Source organism: Trematomus bernacchii, unplaced genomic scaffold, assembly GCF_902827165.1.
Source record: "Trematomus bernacchii unplaced genomic scaffold, fTreBer1.1, whole genome shotgun sequence".
Classification (NCBI taxonomy): domain Eukaryota; kingdom Metazoa; phylum Chordata; class Actinopteri; order Perciformes; family Nototheniidae; genus Trematomus; species Trematomus bernacchii.
The window spans coordinates 191,199-214,100 of record NW_022987582.1 but is presented as its reverse complement, the minus strand read 5'-3'; the positions used below and the strand labels follow the sequence as shown (position 1 = coordinate 214,100).

The 22,902-nt window shown below is 39.8% G+C and overlaps 3 protein-coding genes across 5 annotated transcripts in view; 2 read left to right on the top strand and 1 right to left on the bottom strand.

The window, feature by feature from the left end:
• The window catches only part of ephb6 (eph receptor B6), a 36,245-nt gene extending 30,502 nt beyond the window's left edge, over positions 1 to 5,743 (top strand). The window contains exons 11-19 of one of the 2 annotated variants that reach the window (XM_034127846.1): positions 1,128 to 1,242; positions 1,333 to 1,388; positions 1,487 to 1,603; positions 1,697 to 1,944; positions 2,069 to 2,287; positions 2,375 to 2,524; positions 3,229 to 3,404; positions 3,525 to 3,683; positions 4,328 to 5,743. In XM_034127846.1, the coding sequence (XP_033983737.1) occupies positions 1,128 to 1,242; positions 1,333 to 1,388; positions 1,487 to 1,603; positions 1,697 to 1,944; positions 2,069 to 2,287; positions 2,375 to 2,524; positions 3,229 to 3,404; positions 3,525 to 3,683; positions 4,328 to 4,433 (1,346 nt within the window). In that variant the 3' untranslated portion in view covers positions 4,434 to 5,743. Of the gene's footprint in view, positions 1 to 1,127; positions 1,243 to 1,332; positions 1,389 to 1,486; positions 1,604 to 1,696; positions 1,945 to 2,068; positions 2,288 to 2,374; positions 2,525 to 3,219; positions 3,405 to 3,524; positions 3,684 to 4,327 lie in introns of both variants that reach the window. The other variant, XM_034127845.1, reaches the window with a different exon arrangement.
• Positions 5,744 to 9,413: 3,670 nt separating this feature from the next.
• On the top strand, positions 9,414 to 16,875 carry trpv6 (transient receptor potential cation channel, subfamily V, member 6). Its single transcript, XM_034127442.1, has 17 exons — positions 9,414 to 9,505; positions 9,704 to 9,851; positions 9,987 to 10,084; positions 10,169 to 10,291; positions 11,443 to 11,583; positions 11,701 to 11,799; positions 11,924 to 12,099; positions 12,184 to 12,330; positions 12,420 to 12,499; positions 12,582 to 12,717; positions 13,160 to 13,246; positions 13,328 to 13,404; positions 13,487 to 13,652; positions 13,844 to 13,910; positions 14,031 to 14,299; positions 14,422 to 14,528; positions 16,270 to 16,875. The coding sequence occupies exons 2-17, from the start codon at positions 9,721 to 9,723 to the stop codon at positions 16,538 to 16,540; spliced, it is 2,175 nt and encodes a 724-aa protein (XP_033983333.1). The 5' UTR covers positions 9,414 to 9,505; positions 9,704 to 9,720; the 3' UTR covers positions 16,541 to 16,875.
• On the bottom strand, positions 16,741 to 22,865 carry si:dkey-26c10.5 (uncharacterized protein LOC563797 homolog). Of its 2 annotated transcripts, XM_034127443.1 has the most exons (7): positions 22,706 to 22,865; positions 22,322 to 22,435; positions 20,091 to 20,195; positions 19,688 to 19,813; positions 18,689 to 18,840; positions 18,504 to 18,601; positions 16,741 to 17,193 (listed from the first exon to the last, which is right to left on the bottom strand). In XM_034127443.1, exons 1-7 carry the CDS (start codon positions 22,791 to 22,793, stop codon positions 17,073 to 17,075), a joined length of 804 nt encoding a protein of 267 aa, XP_033983334.1. In that variant the 5' UTR covers positions 22,794 to 22,865; the 3' UTR covers positions 16,741 to 17,072. The 2 variants fall into 2 exon arrangements, with proteins under 2 accessions (XP_033983334.1, XP_033983335.1); XM_034127444.1 differs by lacking the exons at positions 22,322 to 22,435; positions 22,706 to 22,865 and adding an exon at positions 20,281 to 20,500.
• Between the last annotated feature and the right edge of the window lie 37 nt (positions 22,866 to 22,902).

The following is a 22,902-nucleotide window of genomic DNA, read 5'->3' as shown; positions in this document are numbered from 1 at the left end:
TCTATTTATGCATATTTTACTAATCACTCCCCTTTTAAACGTTTTACTGTCCTATAGTACACATTGGAATGATTTCTTACTTTATCTATATTAAATAGATAAAGGTGTGCTCTCTCTCTCTCTCTCTCTCGCTCTCGCTCTCTCTCTCTCCCTCTCTCTCTGTCTCGCTCACAGAGACTGAGTGCTCCTCCGTGGCGATGACGGCTTGCGTTAAAAAATAATAATAAACATATTTGTAAAGTGGGGGGACACAAACGGGATTTCGAAAAGTGGGGGGGACATGTCCCCCCTGTCCCCAGTGGAAATTACGCCATGCGTGTGTGTGCGTCAAGTGCAATAAATATATATGCAAGTTGCAACACACACAGAGTAAAGCTCTGCCCCTCATGTGCTGTATAGGCTGGCACGACTAGGCTGTTCAATGGGGCTGATGTGTTGTGTAGATTCTGCCAGAAGGAAAGGTCAAACTCCTTATGAAGCGGTGAGCTGCCGCTCCACATTGCTTTTCTTCCCGACTGCAACGCTGGTCCCGCAAATCAAGCAAGAACGTGATTGGTCGATATTCATTGTGGGGGTGGGGGGAGGAGGGGTGTTCGATAGATATAGAGTTGTAGTAAGTAGATAGAGTTCGCTATGATTGAGGTTTTGTTTATGCATAGGGTAGATTCTTTTAATTACATTTCCTTTTTTGTTTTGTGTATTTTTTACATTTTGGATTTGCTTGGCGAGCTATTTTTAGAACATGCCCCGCGGGCGACTCACGTTGCCCCTGCGGGCGACTAATATAAGTGCCCGCGGGCACCGTGTTGGCTACCCCTGCACCAGAGTAATCTACTCATTATCAAAACTGCTTCCCAGAAAACCCTTGGAGATTACCTCAAAGTTAAAAAAAAATCAAAGTAAAGTTACATTTCTAAATGTGGACTATTCTGTAGTTTAGAGCAATATTCAGATTGCACTTGAAATGAAATAGAAATGTCTGTTTTTAGTGTGTACTCATTAAAGTACATCTATTCAGTTACAGTAACAACCATGTTTTTAATTTTATACAGCTCTGGGATAACTTAAACAACACTGTGTTAATGATTCATCAGTAGCTGATAGTTTTCTCACTTCTTCTCCCACAGAGGAACATTCACACCAGATCAAGAATCGGCTTCCTCTGCTGGTCGGGTCAGTGATGGGTGGAGCAGCTTTTCTCCTGGTGGTGGCAGCGATCGTGGTTGTTGTGGTGTTTCGCAGGTATGTTGTCGATCCATTCGCATGATCAGACAAACAGTGTGATACATTTTTTTAATCATGGAAAATTTGAATTTTCTTTACCCATTGCAGTAAGAGGAGGGAGAGTCCGTACAGCGACAGACTCCAGAGGTACATCAGCAACAGAGGTGAGCACAATCATATTTAATTTAATTTAAAGAATGTGTTTGTAGCAGCCAAGTAATCGGATTTTTAGAGACTTAGTTCAGAAAACGTTTCATTTCAGGTGGAGTTAAGTATTATGTGGACCCATCCACTTATGAGGACCCCAGTGAGGCTGTCAAAGAGTTTGCCAGTGAGATCGATCCCACTCATGTAAAGATTGAGGAGGTGATTGGTGCAGGTAGGCATGATGCTGCTTTTTCTTTTATATCATTCTGTAGTTTTGTGATAGGTACTTTAATGTGTAATCTGTTCCACCTCCTCTCCACTCCAGCCCAGTTTGGGGAGGTTTCTCGGGGTCGCTACCGTCCAATGGGTCGCAGGGAGGTGCTGGTTGCAGTGAAGACTATCCGCTGGGGGGCGTCCGACAGAGAGAAAGGGATTTTCCTCAGTGAAGCAGGGGTCATGGGTCAGTTTGACCATCCGAACGTACTGAAGTTGGAGGGTGTGATCACTCATTCGGCTCCAGAGAGGATCATCACAGAGTTCATGGAGAATGGGCCATTGGATGCTTTCCTCAGGGTGAGACAATGACACACTCTCCCCATCTTTAGTATGTTGTATTGACCGCCGCACACATGTTAGTAATACCCAAAAATCTCCTCTTCTCCCATTCTCCTGTGCCCTGCCCTCCTCACTCTTTCAGGAGAACGAGGGCCAGTTCAGCGTCCTCCAGCTCATCGGGATGCTCAGAGGAGTCGGTGCAGGGATGCGTTACCTCTCTGAAAGAAACTTCGTCCACAGGGACTTGGCGGCTAGGAACGTGTTGGTCAACTCCAACCTGGTCTGTAAAGTGTCCGACTTTGGACTGTCCCGACTCATGAGGGGCATGGACCACAATATACCCACATACACTGCCTCACTGGTACGTATGTGAACATTTTTTATATATCTGTGTTGCATTATTTTGCAACATAGTTCACTTATTCCCTGTCTGGCTTCCCTCCATCAGGGCAGTAAGATCCCTGTGAGGTGGACGGCACCAGAAGCCTTTCAGCATCGCAAGTTCAGCTCGGCGAGTGACGCCTGGAGCTTCGGCATACTCATGTGGGAAGTGATGTCATACGGAGAGCGTCCATACTGGGACATGAGCAATCAAGAAGTGAGTATGTAGGAGAGGGTTGCCTCAGCAGAAGAACTCATATATTAGTGATGCAAATGCACTCAAATCCTTCGCCTAAGTGCAAGTTTAACTGCTACAGCATTATAACATGCCATTAAAAGACGAAGGGCGCGCTGGTTGCACCGACTATGAGTCGCCGGGTCCGGTTTGCAGCGAGCTCGAGACCTTTTTTTGCATGATATTCCCAGTCTGTAAAAAAGGCATTAAAATACCCCAAATATAATGAATACAAGTAAAAGTATGGCATTATATAACAGCTATTGAGCTGCAATCTGAGTAAATAAAGAATTTCACACTGGAAAAAATTTGATTTGTGTTTTTGTCCCATTGAATGTAATTATTAATTGATCAAAATGTAAAGTATGTAAACAAATATACAAAAAACGACTAATACAGCTATTTGGTTTAAAATAATTTTGAGCTAATAGAATGTACCAGTGCAAAAAAGGTAGACAGCTTCTTAATTAAATGTTCTTTACCACCATCCTCCCTCTCTTGATTTAACACACCCGTTTAAGTGGTGAGAAAATGCCAAGCAGCTTTTAATTTGCCTAATTTTCTCTTAGTCACTCTTTCATAGCCCTCAGCGGTCTGTGACCTTTCATGTAAGGGCAATTACATAAAAACTCCATCTGCCCTGCTTATCTGTAACGTCTCCCTGCCTCTCTCTGCAGGTGATGAAGGCAGTAGCAGACCAGTATCGCCTCCCTGCCCCCCACAACTGCCCCTCTGCCCTCCACTCCCTGATGCTCCAGTGTTGGCAGACGGAGCGAGGGGACCGGCCAGGCTTCGACACACTCCTCTCCTCCTTGGACCGCCTCATCAGGCACCCTGCCTCCCTTAAGGTGGAGCCAACTCGGTGAGACACCAGCTTCTGGCAAACACTTGACCAAAACACATCAGAGGCAGCAGCTGACAAACCGCCTGCTATATTTACAGATTCTGATGCTCTCGTTTTTGACATTTACCCCTTTTACAGAAGCTGCTCTCAGCCGCTGCTCAGCCCCACCCCCACAGACCTAACGTCAGTGTCGACAGTCAGTGATTGGCTGCTTGTGCTGAAGATGGAGAGATATCAGGATGAGTTTGATCAGGCAAACCTGGACACGTTAGACAGAGTCAGCAGGCTCAGCATAGAGTGAGTATAGATGGTTATCACTATGACATTAGGATAAGATGAAGCTAGTGACTGTGTGCTTTTATGTCTCACTGAAAATGATGTAGGTATTATGTTATTGCCCACAATGTGAACAACATTTTTCATGGCAGTGCTTAACTCATGAATGTCTGAAAGGTACAACCAAGAAATTGTTTCTTATCACTGTTTGAATCTGCACTACAATGCCAAAAGTGTTTTAAAGCACACTTCATTAGTAAAACTTATGTGAAGTATACACAATTTGAATATTGAATAGTTAAAGGCTTTAAAGGTCCTCCCTGGTAAATGTGATTAGAGAGGCAGTGCTGAAAACAGAATAATCAAACATAAATAGACAAATTACCGGAGAGTGCTGAGGCTGTTCTCTGGAGCTTAATTAAGTAAGTAAGTGAACCTCTTATGTATCTGGCACATATGAAAGTTCAGTAGTAAATGAAAACATTAAGATAAGCCAAAGTACTAAAGAAAACATTTTACAAAAGTCAGTATGAGTATCAATAAACGCCTGAGCTACCACAGGGTTTTATAGACATGCAACCCAACATGTCTGACCTTTAAATATCAGGTGGAGTTAACAACAAGTGTTGAACTAAACTCCCCGGTTCTTCTGCTCTCTCCTGCAGAGACATCCAGAACCTGGGGGTGAACCTGCTGGGACACCAGAGGAAGATCTTCAATGCAACCCAGCAGCTCAAAGCCTATCTGTCGCAGGGGCAGGTGGAGGTGTGACACGCACCGACAGTACAACCTGCGCCATGGATTTCTGCGCTTTTCCCAATCCTCTGCTTGTTGTGTCTGGTTTCATTCATTTTGGTTGAGCACATCTTCGGGCAAAACAAAAAAGAGAATCAGCTTTTGTTTGTAAGGAAAAGCATCAAGTGCCACTCTGTGTATTCTTCTACACTACATCCAACACTACAACCAGAAGTTGTGAAAAAGAGGATCGGACTTTCTGACAGACACTCACGACAAATGACAGAAGAGAGATGCACTATGGGAGCTGCAGTCCAGGTCAAAGTGGGGTTACGGAGTTTCTGAGGAGAAGGAGGACTTTGAAGATTCCTCAATATTTTTCACTAGAATTCACTTTATTGTTGTCTGCCTTCTTCTCTCCTCACCCATCTGCAGTCCTACCTCTCTCACCTACTCTTAAACTACTGTTCCTCCATGAAACCTTCAATTTTCCCGTCCTCATTGAATACAAAAGAATATTGAAATGTTTTTGTTAATATACTTATGGAGATCTCTCCACACAAAGAATTGCGTAAAGACAATCAAAGCCTTTTTCTAATATTTCTTGTGTTATTTGTAAAGTTGTATCACTTCCCTTCTCCTTAATCGCCAAATGCTAAAAGAAAACTGTTAGCAAGAAACAAAACAGTATACTACCTAGCAGCCTATGGTTTGCCCTATAAGGTATTACTTTTAGCTTTCAAAATGTACAGTTTGTTTAGTTGTTCAAACAAAATGTTTTTAACCACCTAGAGCCGAATATCCTGAGGTTAGATATGAGTCACTGCCATGAAATTGTAAAAACTAAAATGAAACAAAAAAAGCTTTTAAGAACTTTAAGCCATGTATTTCCTATTTTAATAGACATATCCAGTTTGTACAACTCACTCTCACTCTTTTGTCTCTCGGCGACAACAGAGCTCATGTACTGTAAAACTACAATCTTCACCTCAGCTGCAAACACAATGTCCATCTGCGATGAAGACAGAACCATGCAGCACCCACCTTTATGTGTACATTTCACACTCCACCTCCTTTTTGTTTGATTGCTAGAGTAAAGACACTGAGTCATTGAAGCGTTGTGAATGTGTGAAATGGGAAAGACGGACAAAATCGGATCTGATTAACACTTGAAGGAAGGAGGCGAAATGCTTTGTAAGTATACAGTCGTCTGTCTGTGCTGTAAATGAGGCTGTGTTAATGTTAATGTGTACATCAGGTTTATGCTGTACATCATGCTGTATGTGTGTGTGTGTGTGTGTGTGTGTGTGTGTGTGTGTGTGTGTGTGTGTGTGTGTGTGTGTGTGTGTGTGTGTGTGTGTGTGTGTGTGTGTGTGTGTGTGTGTGTGTGTGTGTGTGTGTGTGTGTGTGTGTGTGTGTGTGTGTGTGTGTGTGTGTGTGTGTGTGTGTGTGTGTGTGTGTGTTTGAGACAAGTGTGTCAGGCTACACACATTATTAGCAGTGTTTACTTGTTCACCACTATTCCATAATTGTGCAAATTTGTAAAATAAATGATATGATTTTATTTAATATTTTGCTACTTGTGTTATTTTGTGAGCAAGTTAAGTGTTTTACCAGCTACTCAAGTTTTTTTATTTAATGAGTATTTCATTAAGAGTTTGGGTAAATATGATTTAGACTTAGCCTAAGCTAGCATCATCATGTAGGGACAAACATTGAAAGAGATAAAATGTGAGATACATTTAGTTAATACCAAAGGGGAACAGGACGAAGAGCTAGCAGGCCTGTGAAACTGTACAGGTGTTTTGAGGTAAATGCTAATGTTTGCATGCTAACACAAGCTCACAATAACCATGCTAACCCTGCTTTTGTTTAGCAAACTCCTTATGTTCACTATCTTAGTTTAGCTAACATCTGGTTTTAAGTACTAGACACAAGGTACACTGAGGCTTATAAAAATGTAATTCGTTTTTAAGATATTTATGTATATTAAGTATGACCTGATGATGGCACTGTAAAAAGTTAAGTGATGCGCAAACGCACAGTCTTGATGATTCATCCTCTGGAGAACTTTAATTTCAGTTTACCAAATTAAAGTTATCCATCCGACAGCTTTAGAGACATTTCCCTAAAAACAAAAACAAAATCAACCTTATGGTGGCGTGACAAGTCCCAGCAAAGTCATTACACTTCATTCTCTGGTGACCATGTCTGTACTAATGTTTAAAGCAATCCATCGAGTAATCCAGTAGATGAGATATTTTCTCTCTGGACAAAAGTTGTGCCAGGCTCTTCCAAAAAGATGCCAAAAATAAGTCTTAATGGACCAGGCTCAGCACAACACACATTTTGAACACCTTAATTAAATATTAGTAATTGAGCCTTATCTAGTTAACCTTCCTTTGACTGATGGGTTGGTGCCTAAACACACAAACAAAAGGACAATGGTTCATAAATGTAATGTTATGTTTAATGAAAGTTTCATGTGGTTAAAATATAAATATATTTATGCAAGGTCAAAGTATTCAGCTACCACATCCATCCATGCCAACTTATCTCTATAGAGAAGAATATATGAACTTTTGCCCCAGTTTTAGCTTTAATGCAGCTACAAAGTAAATTACAATATTTTCACCTTGATGCGCTGATATCACCTTCACAAAGTTAAAGAGTGAACTTCCGGTGCTTCAGGTTTCACAGATCAGCAGATTTGAGTCAAATCTGAGTGTGGGATCTGCTGGGATCAGCAGCAGTCTAAGAACAGACACCGGTTTCCCGCATGCCCCGCTGTTGCTGATATCACAGCAGATCTGGACTGATAGCAAGTCGCTTACACGTTATTCTGCCACTCTGATGTGGCTGGCACAGTGCTGTATCTTTCTGTGTCAGACTGGAGGGTAGTCTCAATGACAGACTGCTACATTATTTCTACAAACGCGTGTAAACATTATTTAAAACTCTTGCAACTTTATTTTGATAACAGTCCCGATCAAGACGTATACAAACACAATACATTTCCAGTGGTTAAAAGTAATTCAGTACTTTTACAAATAGTAAACTACTACTTCAGGACAATACTGAAGTGCTTTTTAGAAACAAGTTGGTTTGCATAGCTAACAGGAAATATCCCTTTTACACTTGTGCCTTTTTGGACTCAGGGGAAGGAACTGAATACTTTATTCACCACTGAGAAATATGAGAGTTCACAAGACAGGCAATGTTCCATTTGATATCAAAGTGCAACCAGGAAAAGAAAATGCATTTTAAGATTGTGTCGCTTCGCAGAATATAAATTAATCTCACTTTAAATGTGCAAAAGGATACATTAAGAAACACTAAGACACTGAAAGTGTAAAGGTTAAGTCAAATTTTGGAATCAAAATAAAATAATACGTTATACACTGTTGACCATAAAGTTGGAATCATTTTGTTTTCAGACACATTCCTGTTTTAATTGTGGTTTAATTTTCGCTGTGATATGTTTGGAAGAGATTGATCAATAACGTTGTGTGAGGATATGCACTTTATCTATCAAGAATAAATCACATTGTCACAACCATTTCATGAGAAGAGATACAAAATATTTGATTCCAACTTTATGGGCAACAGTGTATGAATTATCATAATTTATATATTGTATTCTTATTGTATTCATATCATGATCATTATGTTAAGTCACTCTAAATAAGAGCATCTGTCAACTGTTATACATTTACCAGTGATGCCTGTAATCATTGTTTGCTGGGACTCAAATCAACAAAGTGTTGTGAAAGAAATGCTTGTACGTATTTCCAGAAACAGTAGAGACACAAACCACAAAATCATGTTTTTATGTTGTTATTGTTTCTTTATAAAGACATTAACAGAGTGGAGACCACTGGTCTTTATGACACTGCTTAAAGATGGTGCTCCCCGTCTGGTAAACAGCTATTAACTCCTCAACACTAAATGACGGCCACATCGGCAACCATTAGCAGGGCCTCCTATAGAGTCTCCCTAAATCCTGTTTATCCTTTGGCTGACCAGCCTGTTAGTCATGACCTATAAATGCTGCAGCAAAACACCTGCAACACTACATACCAGACAACCAGAGCTGTTGTACAAGTGGACTGATTCAGCAGTTTACAAATACTTCACGTTTGTGGAATCTAAATCTGTGATTGGGTTCAGTCGGGTTATAACTTTTAGAATAAAGGCTGATCATTTCACAAAAAAATACAATGCACTATTAGCTTTGTTTTCCGCCTTCAGAGGAAAAGTGACATGGTGTTTTCTAACCTTCAAACGACCATTATGGTCTTTGTAATGTGGCAATTACCGTGGTGGTCAACATGTTAAATCATTGTGAATGAAACTAGCTTGTTGTGCCTTTTCGTACAAGATGCAACATGTTCGAAAATCACACATCATGTTCAGATTTACTCCATCAAATAATCCCAGATTCACCTCGAGAAATCAACGAACTAATAGAACAGAAATTATGCAACTTGGCGTGTAAGCATTAGTATCAGGTTTAAATTACAAACACGGGTTCAAACATACAAGCTTGCGATTTCCAAACAGGTTCCTTTTAATGGTTCACTTGAAACAATGATTGCAATGTGTTGATAGTCAGGATTTAGCTGAATTTTCATAGCGGTCATGCAGGTTTTGGTGGTAGTTGGTGGAATGCGGACAGGCTTGGTGATTACAGAGATATATACTAGATCTAGGGACTGGACCATTGTCACTAGGCTTTTAAGGTGAAGGAATACAGCCATTTATTTCAGGTCAGCACGATAAAGGAGTTCCCAGTCAAACGGTGAGTTAAACCTTAAAGCGTAACTTTCACTGTGGGATTCCCAACCTGTGGTGAAAGTCTACCTGCTCATTATTGACACACTCTCTCTGTCTTACCTGTCCACTGTTCACTCACCCTCCCTCTACACCTATTCATTCTCAGACCTTCACAGCCTCCGCCCCCATGGCTGGGTTCATATATAATAATGTTAGTGATGCCAAATTCAGTTCTCCTCAGCGACATTTTACAGGTGTTGTGTCCAACTTTGACAGGGTGTTATGACTGAGGATTACCAGAAGCATAGGAGTAACATTTCTATTGTTTAAGGGTAAGACTGAGACATTTTCTTCCTTTTTAGTCCTTTATTTGTTCTATTTTTAAACAGTATAACTGAATACAATAATCAATTTCCAAGGACTCAATGATACCTATATGATAGTACACTATATTTCATTGTGATAGTTTTTTCAACTCACTGATTCTCTCTCTGTGTGTCCTAAACTCAACTTTCCTTTTTTTCCTCCAGTCGGACATCAGGTGTTAATGTCTCCGTCTATGGCGAGATCTGCTCCGAGCGAGCTCAACCATTGGTGGAGCCAGCTGAGGTTTCGCCTTCAAAACAAGAAAGGATGGAACGAGATGTTAGATGAGACGTTTATGCTCCACTCCAAATAGTAAGAGACTCAGATTAGACGCCTTTTCCAACTTCTTCCAACAATAAATTAGATTAAGTCTACATTGTTATATGCATGTGTCAAGCCAACCTGTTTAAATATATTATATGTGTTGTTTATCTTGTCCTTCTTTAGCATAAATGACATTCCTCTCTTCTATGCGGCTAAAAAGAACAGTGTTGGGTGCATCAGGAAACTGCTGAGTTGTGCATCCACCAACATTTTTGAGAGAGGTAAGGCCCTTTGCTGTAGGCTGTGATATTCAGGGCGGTGAAGCAGTAGTTGTAATGTGTGAAATTGTAATCCTTTCAAATCAGGAGCTCTTGGTGAGACAGCACTCCATGTTGCTGTGATGAGTGATAGCCTGGAAGCTGCCGTGGCTCTGATGGACGGAGCGCCTGAACTCATCAACGAGCCCATGACCTCCGAGCTCTTCCAAGGTTCACACTCATAAACTCACAGAAACAGCACAATCACATCTTATAGGTGCCTAACATATATTTGGAGATACAATAAAAGAGCTGTAGGAGAATGAGGGAACTTTAATCCATTGAATTCATTGCCTTTCCACATAACTTTTACACCACTTCAAATATGGATCTTTGTTGATTTATTTTTCATAATAACAAGAGCTTTTGTAAATGTATAATTATTTGATGTGAACATTTATATAAGCATCTAACTAATAAACATGCATCATTTAAAAAAAAAGTGAACACTTGACAGCCTCATCGTCCACTTTAAAAGACTAGGACATTATTTATTGTTACACACCTGGGATGGAAAGTTACTAAGTAAAACTACTTTAATTAGGTACATTTTGAAAGTAATGTATTGCTGTTTTATGCTACTTTATACTTCAACTCCACAACATTTTTAAGATAAATAGGCCTACTGTACGTTTCACTCATTTATCTGACAGCTTTATAATTTACTGTAGTTTATTAACTTTTGTTAAAGGTTATATTAAAGTAAGATTTTATGTTTGTTTTTCAAATATTACACCAGCTAAGCATGTACAAGTTGCAGAATAATTAAAAATAATTTTCTAAAAATACAATCGTGTATAAGACGTTGTCGAGAATGGTTTGTTTACCTCTGATATTTGGCGTGTGGTCGCCGCCGGTGCCGTTGCCAACGAGCCCCCCGAGCCAATATAGCATGACGACGACGGTTGGGTTGTGTCACGTGGTATCTCGGTGTAGTCATGGATGTATAATAAGAAGGTGTAGTCCGCGACCAAGTAGTTGCCAGTTAATGTGGAAAAAACGAACAATTGCTTAGTTTTAATGGTCGAAATCTCGGCTGAGGCGTCCATATGTCTTTTTGATCGATAAGCTAGCGCTAGAGTTTGATAGTTGGCTAACTTGGAATCTCCGCCAAAACTGTCCATGAAATATTCAGGTTTCATCAAACTGCCAACTACAGTGTTTTGACGTGAATTCAATAGACGATAGTGTAGAGTGCGCCATCTAGTGGTTGAATATTACTACTGTTATTAATTGCACATTAGTGAGCCTCACCTAAAAAAGAGGTGCAATAAATACCATTAAATGTACAGTGGACTAATGCACACTGCTCTCTGTCTCAGGTGTTACTCCTCTCCACATCGCTGTGGTGAATCAGAACATCAATCTGGTTCATCATCTAATCACTCGTGGGGGTGATGTGGCCACACCTCGAGTCACCGGTCTGTACTTCAGGAAAAGGATAGGAGGACTCATATACTATGGTAAATCAACAAACCTTTACAGCCCAATATTTCTCAAGACGAATATGCAGGCAGAAATGTATGTGTTAATGCCCACACAAGAGATGGTGTTTTTAAAGACGTTAATTTGGTTAACAGGTGAGCATATCCTGTCTTTTGCTGCCTGTGCTGGGAATGAGGACATCATCTCCATGTTAATCGATGCAGGGGCCAGCACCAGGGTCCAAGATTACCGTGGTATGAATTACATCCTCTTTTCGGAGTGTTATAGTATTAACATCTGTCTGATATTTTGATTATTAAACTCCTTCTGCTATCTCTTCTTGTCCACGTTTTCTGTATTTCCTTGTTTTTCGTCTAGGTAACACAGTGCTTCACATTTTGGTTCTGCAGCCCAACAAGACAATTGCGTGCCAGGCCATTGAACTGATAATGGCACGCGATGCAGAGCTGGACCAGTTACTGTCACTTGACATGGTGCCCAACTACCGAGGCCTTACACCTTTTAAACTGGCTGCCAGAGAGGGAAACACTGTGGTGAGTAAAGCCTGAGGGGGGTCACATGGTAAAAAACACATTTTTTTCTATTCTCACTGCTTTACTTTGCTCTTTTTCTCTCAGGCTTTTCAGCACCTGGTTAATAAAAGACGTGTAGTCCAGTGGAGTCTAGGCCCTCTGACCTCTAACCTGTATGACCTGTCGGAGATCGATTCATGGGCCGACAACATGTCAGTGCTGGAGCTCATTGTGGGCAGCCACCAGAGAGAGGTAAAACACAAGACGAAGTGTTTTGGTTAAAAAAAATGATGATGATGTATTGATGAGAAGAACATTAAAACATATGTTTTGTTCTCCAGGGCAGAAGGATACTGGAGCTGACCCCTGTGAGGCAGCTGGTTAGTCTGAAGTGGAACCTGTATGGAAAACATTACTTCAGGTAAAGATTGATGTCTAAAGTCAAATATCTGAAATGTACACATGTCCAGTCTTGTTTAACAATGTTTTTTTTCTGGTGTCAGGCTGCTGCTGTTACTGTATCTCCTGTACATCGGGACCTTCACACTGTGTTGTGCATACCGCCCTCTAAAGGACGCTCCGGAGAACTACTCAAATTCAGAGATGGACAAAACCATCCGGGTCCAGAAAACACTCCAGGTGTGTAAATTCAGAAATGTGATATTTCAGTGTGACCACATTCAGTTATGATATATAATATAATATATACAGGACCATAAAGATTTCTGGAATATTCCTAAATATTTGTAACTAACTACTGTATGCATACAGTAAGTACATGGTACTGTAGTTGACTTGATTACTTTTGATTTCATGCTACTGCATACTTTTTAAGGCGCTGTATATTAACATACATATCTTAATTTGAAACATTTTACTGGTAATACTTTTATACTTTCAGTTGTAATGAAGGATTTGTATACCTCACTTAAGTTAGACCTAGTTAATAGTTAGACCTATACACTTTTATATACGCTGTTCATACTTCCCTGTGTAAATGTCAAACTTTGCACCTGCATGTGCCGCATTGTCTGAAAATAATGTGCTTTTAATATTGACATATCTATGTCTCCTCACTCAGGAGAGTTATGTGACGCATGAGGACAACGTGCGGCTGGCGGGCGAGATAATCAGCCTCCTGGGAGCTTTTGTCATCCTGGTGCTGGAGGTGAAGTTATGAAACATGTTTTACATACTGTATGCATGTGTATTGCACTGCCACATCATCCTATATTCCCTCTTCCAACAGATCCCTGATATACTGAGAGTGGGGGCAAAGCGCTATTTTGGCCAGACAGCACTGGGAGGCCCCTTCCATGTTATCCTGTGAGTAGAAAACACGTATTTGCAGAAAATTAGCCAAACTGATCTGAAATACCCTTTAACCTCTCTGTTTTATTTTAACCAGTATCAGCTACGCGTGCCTGGTGGTGCTGCTGTGTGTGTTCAGAGCCTGCGAGGTGCAGGGAGAGGATGTGGTGATGTCGGTGTGTTTGGTCCTCGGCTGGAGCAACGTCATGTTCTTCGCCCGAGGTTTTGAAATGCTCGGCCCTTATGTCATCATGATACAGAAGGTAGGGCTCAGAAACAGTGGTGCATGCAATGGTAGCTCATGAGTCACGTAGTGTAGTAGTTTGTTACACACACTCACACACAGCTGTACTGAAATGTTTTGAAGCAGATGTGTTCATTTGTTGTTTTGGTTCTTGAGGTTAACCTATTTGTGTTTGCAGACTGACCTACCATGTGTCTCATTTCCCCCTAGATTATATTTGGAGACCTGACAAAGTTTATGTGGCTGAGTTTCATAGTCCTCATTGGTTTTTCCAGCTGTGAGTATATTCTGGGCGACATGCACAAACAAGTATTTAACCTTCACGAAGCTTGAAAGATAAGAAATGCTTGATATCAGATGATGTACACTCACATACTTTTTACATGTTTCTTCTCAGCCCTGTGGATGGTGTATATGACGCAGGAGCCTGACTCCATCCCTTCATATCGCTCCTTCCCCATCACCCTCTTCTCCCAGTTTGAGCTCAGCGTGGGCCTCATAGATCTGCCTGTAGACCACACCATCACCACCCCCCCGATCGTCCACGTCCTGCACTGCACCTTCTCTGTCGTCTCCTACATCCTCCTGCTAAATCTGCTGATAGCCATGATGAGTGACACACACTGGAGGGTGGCCCAGGAGAGAGACGAGCTCTGGAGGACTCAGGTAAACACACACACTCCCATGGACTACAATCTATAGACATAGACCTAAATGTATAAAATCATCTCATCATCACGTCCCTGTGCATCACTGTGTGTGTAACACTCTTTAATGGTGTTGTACAGGTGGTTGCCACGACTCTGATGCTGGAGAGGAAGCTGCCCCGCTGCCTTTGGCCTCGGCTCGGAGTATGTGGGCTCAACTACGGACTGAGGGAGTGCTGGTATCTCAGGTGAGACAGCAAAAAAACACCAGATAAAAAAAAGAAAATTCTGTAAAAGTAAAACGTATTACTAAATCTCTCAAAAGTCAGGACAGTGTGAGTCTGGTTTGATAAGATTTGCCTGACAATGACCTGATTGGTGCCCAAAAAACATGAATGTTCACAATTGAGTCCCGTCCTCTTCAAACCATCCAAAATAGTGACAGAAATCACATTACAGAAATGTCTCATGTGAGATTCATAAGAACCACAACTGTTGTTAGAAAAAAGTCAGTCCATGTGGGACCCTATTGGCTTTTATAAAAAACATAAAACGCTTTTTTTATGTTTCGAACACATAAAAAAGGGGTTGAAGTTCCTATACTCCACTGCCAACTCTTTACATACCTTTTCTTCATTCAGATAACAATATAAACAAATACTTTTGACAAAAGATGTTACAGTTTTTGACATTTACAATATTCTCTCCCAATTGTGAACCCACAGACTTCTTGCACAATTATTTAGCAACTTTCTTTAAATATGAAACACACCTAAATTACTATCATATCAATAGCAAAGATGTTGTTTTAAAAAACAAACAAATATATTGCATAATTTCAGTAACATGACATCAGCAAGAAATCTTTTTTAGGCTTACTATTTTGGCTCAAACTAATCATACAGATTGAAGTTTGTCCGCTGACCACAATCTAAGTCACCTTTAATGCTGTCATGTTGTGCTGTGAGTAAGAGGCACAACTCTCACTCACGTAGTTCTATTATTATCCCAACCCTCCACCAGCATAAAGACTAGGCAAGGCAAGGCAAGTTTATTTATATAGCACCTTTCAACACAAGGCAATTCAAAGTGCTTTACAAAAATGAAAGACATTAAGAAAATGGCATTTAAAAACAGTCATTAAAAAGCAAAGATAATAAAATAAACATTAAACGAAAAAAATACATGAATAAAAGTTACAGTGCAGTTTAAGATATGAATAGTTCAATTAAAAGCAGTGGCAAAAAGAAAAGTCTTCAGCCTGGATTTAAAAGTAGTAAGAGTTGCAGCGGACCTGCAGGTTTCTGGGAGTTTGTTCCAGATATTTGGAGCATAATAACTGAACGCTGCTTCTCCATGTTTAATTCTGACTCTGGGGACAGAAAGCTGACCAGTCCCTGAAGACCTGAGAGATCTGGATGGTTCATAATTTAGCAGGAGGTCAGAAATGTATTTTGGGCCTAAACCATTCAAAGCTTTATAAAGCAGCAGCAATATTTGGAAATCAATTATTTGACACACAGGAAGCGAGTGTAAAGACTTCAGAACAGGAGTGATGTGATCCACATACAACTACAACATCCAGTGCAATCCAATACAACAGCACTGCCACAACAGCTTTCAACATGTTATATCATGCAGGTTACCTAAAGGCATGCTACAGTATAGGGGCGCTTCACCTTTTACTCAGCCTGGCAGGTCTTTGATGGCTCTGGAGGAGCATGTTCAAGTCTGAGAAAATAAGATAATGATCAACAAGGAATGCTATCAGCTGCATTATGGGAAACATAGTTATGACTGGAGTTTTACCCATACTAGAGACCTTAGGATGTCTTCTGCTGTGTCATGTTAACCGTTCGTTCTATGAGATGTCTCTTCTTAGTCCTTCGACATAAAGGAGATGCAATTCTAAATACTGAATGGTTACCATGGTGAAAGTATTTCCCTTGAAGCAACTGTAACCAGTTTTCCCCTCTACCACGTCCACAGGGTTGAGGACAGAAATGACCCAATGTTGCAAAAGATGCGGCGGTACGTCAAGGCTTTCTCCAGAGAGGAGGAGAATGAAAAGGAGGGAATGGAAAAGACGGACACCATGACGGGGTCCATCTCAGGGACCCCTAAGCTCAGACCAAAACACAGAGGGGGGTTAAACAACAGGAAGTCTCTGACAGGATGGCAGATGATTCGCCACAGCACTTTGGGTTTGGAGATGGAGAAGGAGGATTCGGACGAGGACCAGGACATTAAATATGTTTAGAAAGACATTCTGCCTGAGCCTGAAGAGCGTTCTCCTGACCTTCATCTTAAAGTCCTGAACATATGAAGTACATATAAATGTGTCCATACTTGTACCTGCAGTATTATGCTTTAGAAAAGAATGTGTTATTTTTGTAGCAATGTAAAACATATGTAGCAGTAATATATGCTTAGCTCAAATAAAGTGAAACATAGACATTCAACTTATTATGTAGTTGCTTTTTATATGACAATAAAACCTTGTTGAAACAAACTCACTGGCCACAGTGAGTCATTTGAAGAAAAAGAACAGCAGATCATTAAATTATACAGTAAGACAACACAATGCTACACACAAATATAATATAATAGACTGACTATATCTCTTTTCAAGTGTTAAATATGAAACTATAATATTACAATCTTTCAATGCTGGTTATTACTCATTTGAAGTGAAGAAGACATGGTTTGAAATGTTACGGAGGAGTTGCTGCTTGTTGACAGGAAATTGGTTTCCTCATTAATTCGTAAAGAAAGAGCAGAAGTGGTCAGAGCTACTGCTGACAGATGAAGTAGGTGGAGCCCTTACAGGAATACTTCATCCAGTTTTTCTCTGCTGGTATATCACTGCTCAGGATCCCACAATCCCCCGCTGACCCACCATCCGCCCAATAACTGCAAACAAAAAAGAATAAGAATATTGACTCTTGCATAGTTGTCATTGGACATTGTGATTATTTGTTTTTAGTGCAGCAGAGAGTGAATATGTCTGTTTGTTATTGCAATACACAGTGTATGCACCCAGGGGCCTCTTTATTAGGAAACAGCTGTACAATCTAATGCAATCCATTAAAATGTAAAATGCCGTCTGGTCACTGCCGTAAACTACAGTGGTAAAGTAACTTAGCACATTTACTCAAGTACTGTACTTAAAGGTGGGGTAGGTAAGTTTGAGAAACCGGCTCGAGATCGCTAGAATTTGAAAATACACAGCCGGAGAAAATCTGCCACTTCCTTATAGAGCCCCTCCTCCAACACACACTGTGTTTGTGCACAGATGGAAGGCTGACAGGCAGGTAGGCCATCCAGTTATTTTAGCCGAGCCGGCTAAAATGATTGGTCGTGCTTTTTACAGTATTACGGCTTCCACAGATGAAATTTCTGTATGGATTTTTTGTCAAAGCACTTAAGATATTCATTGCTATCGGGATGTTAAGAGCATTCCATGGAATATAACAAAAAGTGTATCTCGAGCCGGTTTCTCAAACTTACCTACCCCACCTTTAAGTAAATGTTTGAGGTATTTGTACTATACTTGAGTATTTCCATTTTATGCTACTTTGTACTTTTACTCCACTTCATTTCAGAGGTAAATCGTTAACCACTACTTTTATTTAATATCTTTAGTTACTTTACAGATTGGGATAAATTATGTGAAATATAATCAACGCTTAAATAAGACTTTAGTTACACCTTGAGTAAATTCACAATACAAAGTTATTAAAACTAGCTGCACCTTTACCAGCTTTGATAAACAGATTAATGCATCAATAATTATAATCAAAACATATAGTATATATTATTCTGACATGTGCCGATATGCATAATGCATAAGAGTACTTTTACTTTTGGTACTTCAAGTTTATTTTTATGCTTTTCTACTTTTACTTGAGTAACATTTTGAATGCAGGACTTTTACCTGTAACAGAGTATTCCTGCATTCTGGTATTTTTACATTTACTCAAGTACAAGATCTGAGAACTTAGACTGAGACCCCAATAATTACCAGCCTAAATATAACCTTACTTCAGAATTTAAGGCAGTGCAGTTGTATTGGATTGCACTGGATCCTACGGATGTACCTAATAAAGTGGCCACTGAGTGTTTTGTTCTGAAAGAGTAAAATACCCATGTGCACAAAACAACAATATCCAGAGACCAAGAAAAAATGTGTTGAGATGATCAGTCAATTCACTAATTATCACCTCTCTGTCAGCTCAGTCTTGTCCTCCCAGGTCCATGTGGTTGCTGTTTGTCTCAGCCCGATCCAGTAACTCAATTTCCCCTTCTTGGTCAGATAGTACTACAAGAGAAAACACCACTGATGGTAAGAAAGGTGAACTGCATGTCTACACCTCATGGCCAGGTGAGGAAGTGACATAAGACCCACCTGGAGTCCCTTGTTGGCAATGACAGCCAGAGACCCTCCGTTGGAGCTGCAGTTCCTCTGGCTCTCCTCCCAGCTCAGCCTGAAGTTGGACAGGTAGAAACACGACGGGCCATAACGCAGCCAGCCGCCAGGGCACTGCCGACAGCTGGCATCTGGAGGGAGAGAGGCATCAGTGCAGAATACAAGTCAGAACAAAAGGTCATAGACTCAATTGCATAAATAATAAAGCAAAAAAAAAAAAAAAATAAGTAAAATAAAAGCAAAACAGAAATAAAATACAGTAAAACATGGACAATGATACTAGTGACAATTGAAAGTTAACCCAAATTAAAAGCCATATTAAATAGATAGGTTTTTAATTTGCTTTTAAACATTTCAAGGGAGTTTATTTATCCAAACACATTTTGTGTGCATGCATTTACCTATACATGTAGGTGTATGTAAACACAGGGCCATCAAGAGGTAACAATAAAGATGATCAAAGCTGAATTCTTGGTGAAAACAATTCAATTAAGCATTCTCAGCTCTATAAAAACTAGCACATGAACTAACTTCCTCTGAGGCCTATTTAAAAAACGATTTGGGCTACTGTGAAAGCAGAACTGCGGTGACCACTACCACAGTCAGTCTGGAGCCTGGGGTCATGTGTCTGTCATGTGTGTGCACCTGTCTGTACGCCAATAATCTCACATAGTACTGGACCCATCAGTCTGATTTTTTAATGTGCAGATTTATGATTGTTCGTTCAAGGACCTCTGGTGGTTAGGGTGATTCACACATTTTGAAAAACGTACTTTAAATGACTGTTGTATACTGTCTTTGACTTCTGACCCCTCAGGATTGGTTCTTTCAACATTTGCACACAAAGCTAATATAATTGTGATTCAGACATGAAAGCAGTAGATGCACCTGCACTCTTCTAGTTTTTCTTTCGGTTGATGAAGATGCTTCCCTGGCTTGCATAAGGTTTTGTTTTTGTCTAGTTGGCATCACACTCACGTTGGGGTTGCATCTCGGGGAAGAGAGCCTCGCAATTCTTGTGGCTGCATGTCAAATCAGAAGGACGACTCCTTGCATCTGCTGTAGTTCCCTCTCTCTCTGGACAGATGGTAGAGCCAGTTTGGACTGGAAAGCAGAGCACAGTGGGAGGAGTTTTAAAAGAAAGGAATGGTGCCCACAGGCTGCAGCAGTTAGATCAGACACACTTTATAATCCTTTTTGGTTTCTACGAGCAAAAAAGGAACCATGGCAAAGTGACTAACACATATATTTCTTTTAATTCTGAACTGCCAGTGAAACCATACATCCTTTCATAATCTGCTTTGGAGTTACAAACATAATCCAGCTGCAGCAGTTGTTTGTTTTTACAGTGCTGACATGATCCATGGCTGCAGATACTCACGTTTCACACTGAGTATGATGACGACCAGCAGCAGGATCAGGCAGATTATGGTGAGGAACAAACACGCAGCACGGTACAGACGTGAGTTCCCCTCCGTCGGTTTGCCTGAGGAGGAAGAAATCAGCCTGATGTTGGACAGATATTTCAGAATACGCACAAACACAAAAACACCATGAAGGCTCTGGCCTACCTTTTTCCTCCTGCAGTTCAACAGATAACTTGGACTCAGGTGACAACTTTTCACCGGCTCCATCTTTTTTATCCTGACCATAAATGCGGCAAAATTTGATATACATGGAGAAAAGTGTCCTGGGATTCTTGATGAAGCTTGTTGTCCTGCTCCGTCTGTCTGTTCTGCTGACTCACATCTGAGTGCAGCTTTAAGACGCCCCCCCCCTCCTTTGTCTAGTAGTAGCCATAGCAACATGACTTTCAGTGATATCTGAATTATTCATGGGGCACAGTGATCCGCTTGTCCTTCAGTTTCCAAAACTTGGACTGTATCTCTCTTTGTGTGAGAGATTGACTGTGCTTCCTGGAGACATTTTGTACTCTAAAACAAAAGATAGGACTGTTTTTTGAGGTCATCTCAGATGTATGGAGCACAGTTCCCAGACAGAACATAGTATGACTGATACAGATACATTTTATATATGTGATCAAAATGCAGAATTCCGAGGGGGAAACAAACCAGGCCACTAGTGGTGCACTCCAGTTTCTTGTGGACAAAATGAGAATTACAACAACAAAGATTTGCATCTCAGGGCTTCCATACCTTGATTTAGTGCTTTTTATTAATGTTTATTTTGCGTATTACTTTCTTTCTGTCTTTTTAAATTGTTGCGTTATCACAAAACAAATAGGAAAACAGTGTTTTGATTTCAACAGGTGCTTGTTAACATTGAGTTGCTGTTTCCTTACAAAAGACAGATTTGGGTTTAGTGAAGTGTACTTGTATTAAACAGATGGTTTTGCATTACAGAGATATCCCCCCTTATTGGATGAAGAATAGTTTGATTTCCACCACTTACAAATATGAATGTACTCTAATGCTCACAAACAACATGTTTAAAGAATCACAAAATGTAAATAAATTGTATTAGTTGTATTAGTAATTAAATGTTGTCATTATTTTCATAAATATCTACTTGCAAGTATATCATATTCACTCTGTCCAGATTAAAAGAGGTAAATTACCATCATACTTCAATAAATAAGAAATACTTTGAAAATAAAATAATATAACAATGGAACAATGGTAATTGATGATAACTCACTTACTAACTGAGCATTGACAGTTAATTGTCAACACATTTCCTATTTAATTATTTGAGACATTGTAAAAACAATGTCATTGGTTTCAATTCCTCAAAGGTGTTTTCCTCTTCTGTCGTGGTAATCTTTGGCTTATTTAGAAAAAACAAATGTTAACATGGGTGCTGGGAAATTGTGGGGGGCATTTTGAGCTACTTTAATTATAATATAATGTATATATATTACAATTAAATTGTTTGAAAATAAATACCAGCAGATCAATCGTCATTGAAAATACTTACTACATATTTCAACTTTGTTTTGTTATTCTGCTGCAAGTAAACAATACAAATATGTGAACATGTCCTTGATATCTCCACTTTTCTGTTTATCAGAGAAATGACCTTAACATGCCATCAAACCTTTTTTAGAATAACAACAATAAAAGAAAATAAGTTGGAATTTAACAATTACCCAGCTCGTCAAACATTCTTAAAAAGCCTCTACCAAGCTTTATTAAAAGTAAAACAATAACGGACATTATTTCTGTAATGAAAATGTAATCGTTGATCAAAGTTAAAACGTTTGTTCCACTAAATTTCTGCTGTGGTAAGCTTTCAAACCTTTCCTTCTGCTTTTTTATTGGTTTTCAGAGAAACACTCAAGTCATTATTATATAGGCTGCAGTTTTTCATGTACAGTAACAAAGAAACCACAATGACAAAAACACATTGGTGAAGAACCAGCAATATATTGAAGTTGATGCAACTCCCTGATATGTTGGTGTGTTTTACTTCAACATCAAATATAGAATGTGAGAAACATCATGGAGCAGTTTTAAAACAAAATGTGTTATGGAAGACCAATGAAGACCCTTTATTTTTAGTAAGTGGCTTTAAGGCACACTGAAACATGTTACATGTTACCTTTGGACGTAGCAGCTTCAAAACACCAACAATTTGTATTATAATATGTACCTGCTCGGGTCGTTTCTGCCCTTGGTTTAACGGGATCGCCACTGAATAAAGCTTCTGAATAGATATCTTCAGATGGACTTTGTAGTTTGGAGTAGTGGTCAGGTTCTGCTTCCTCTAAAGCCAGACAAAAATAAAGATAGACTCAATTGAACAGACAAAACCACCTGACATGTTTTTTAAATCTCAAATACATGTTGAACTAAAATATATGAAATGAAAATCTCTTAATATTATAGAGTTTTATTACACTTTTTTAAATGTATTTTTCATATAGAAAACAGGAACACTACAATACTGTGCATGCATCGTTTTTCATTTCTATATATTCCTTATTAGGCTTTTTTGGACTCTTAAGTGTTATCTGAATAAATAAAATATGTGTACCTTCAGTTTTGACCTCCAGCATCGGTTCACTTGCTCCTTCACCTTCCTCGTGTGTTTCCCCCTCGTTGGGGATCTCCTGCAGCTCCATGGCTCCTGTGGCTTCTGTTTCTCTAACTTTCGATATGCTGGAGAAGTTTCTCAGACCAGGCTAGTCATCTGACAACTGAGTTATGTAATCCTTTGTCATGCGGACACAA

Bases quoted from the DNA above. Each gene is read 5' to 3' on its own strand.
- si:dkey-26c10.5 (XM_034127443.1), bottom strand. From the start codon at position 22,793: ATGGAGCTGCAGGAGATCCCCAACGAGGGGGAAACACACGAGGAAGGT. The intron at 22,436-22,705 runs GTACACATATTT...GTCTGGCTTTAG, and splicing joins GCTGGAGGTCAAAACTGAAG to AGGAAGCAGAACCTGACCAC. The intron at 18,841-19,687 runs GTGAGTGTGATG...CTCTCCCTCCAG, and splicing joins CCCCGAGATGCAACCCCAAC to ATGCCAGCTGTCGGCAGTGC.
- trpv6 (XM_034127442.1), top strand. From the start codon at position 9,721: ATGTCTCCGTCTATGGCGAGATCTGCTCCGAGCGAGCTCAACCATTGG. The intron at 10,292-11,442 runs GTTCACACTCAT...TCTCTGTCTCAG, and splicing joins GACCTCCGAGCTCTTCCAAG to GTGTTACTCCTCTCCACATC. The intron at 12,500-12,581 runs GTAAAGATTGAT...TTCTGGTGTCAG, and splicing joins TATGGAAAACATTACTTCAG to GCTGCTGCTGTTACTGTATC.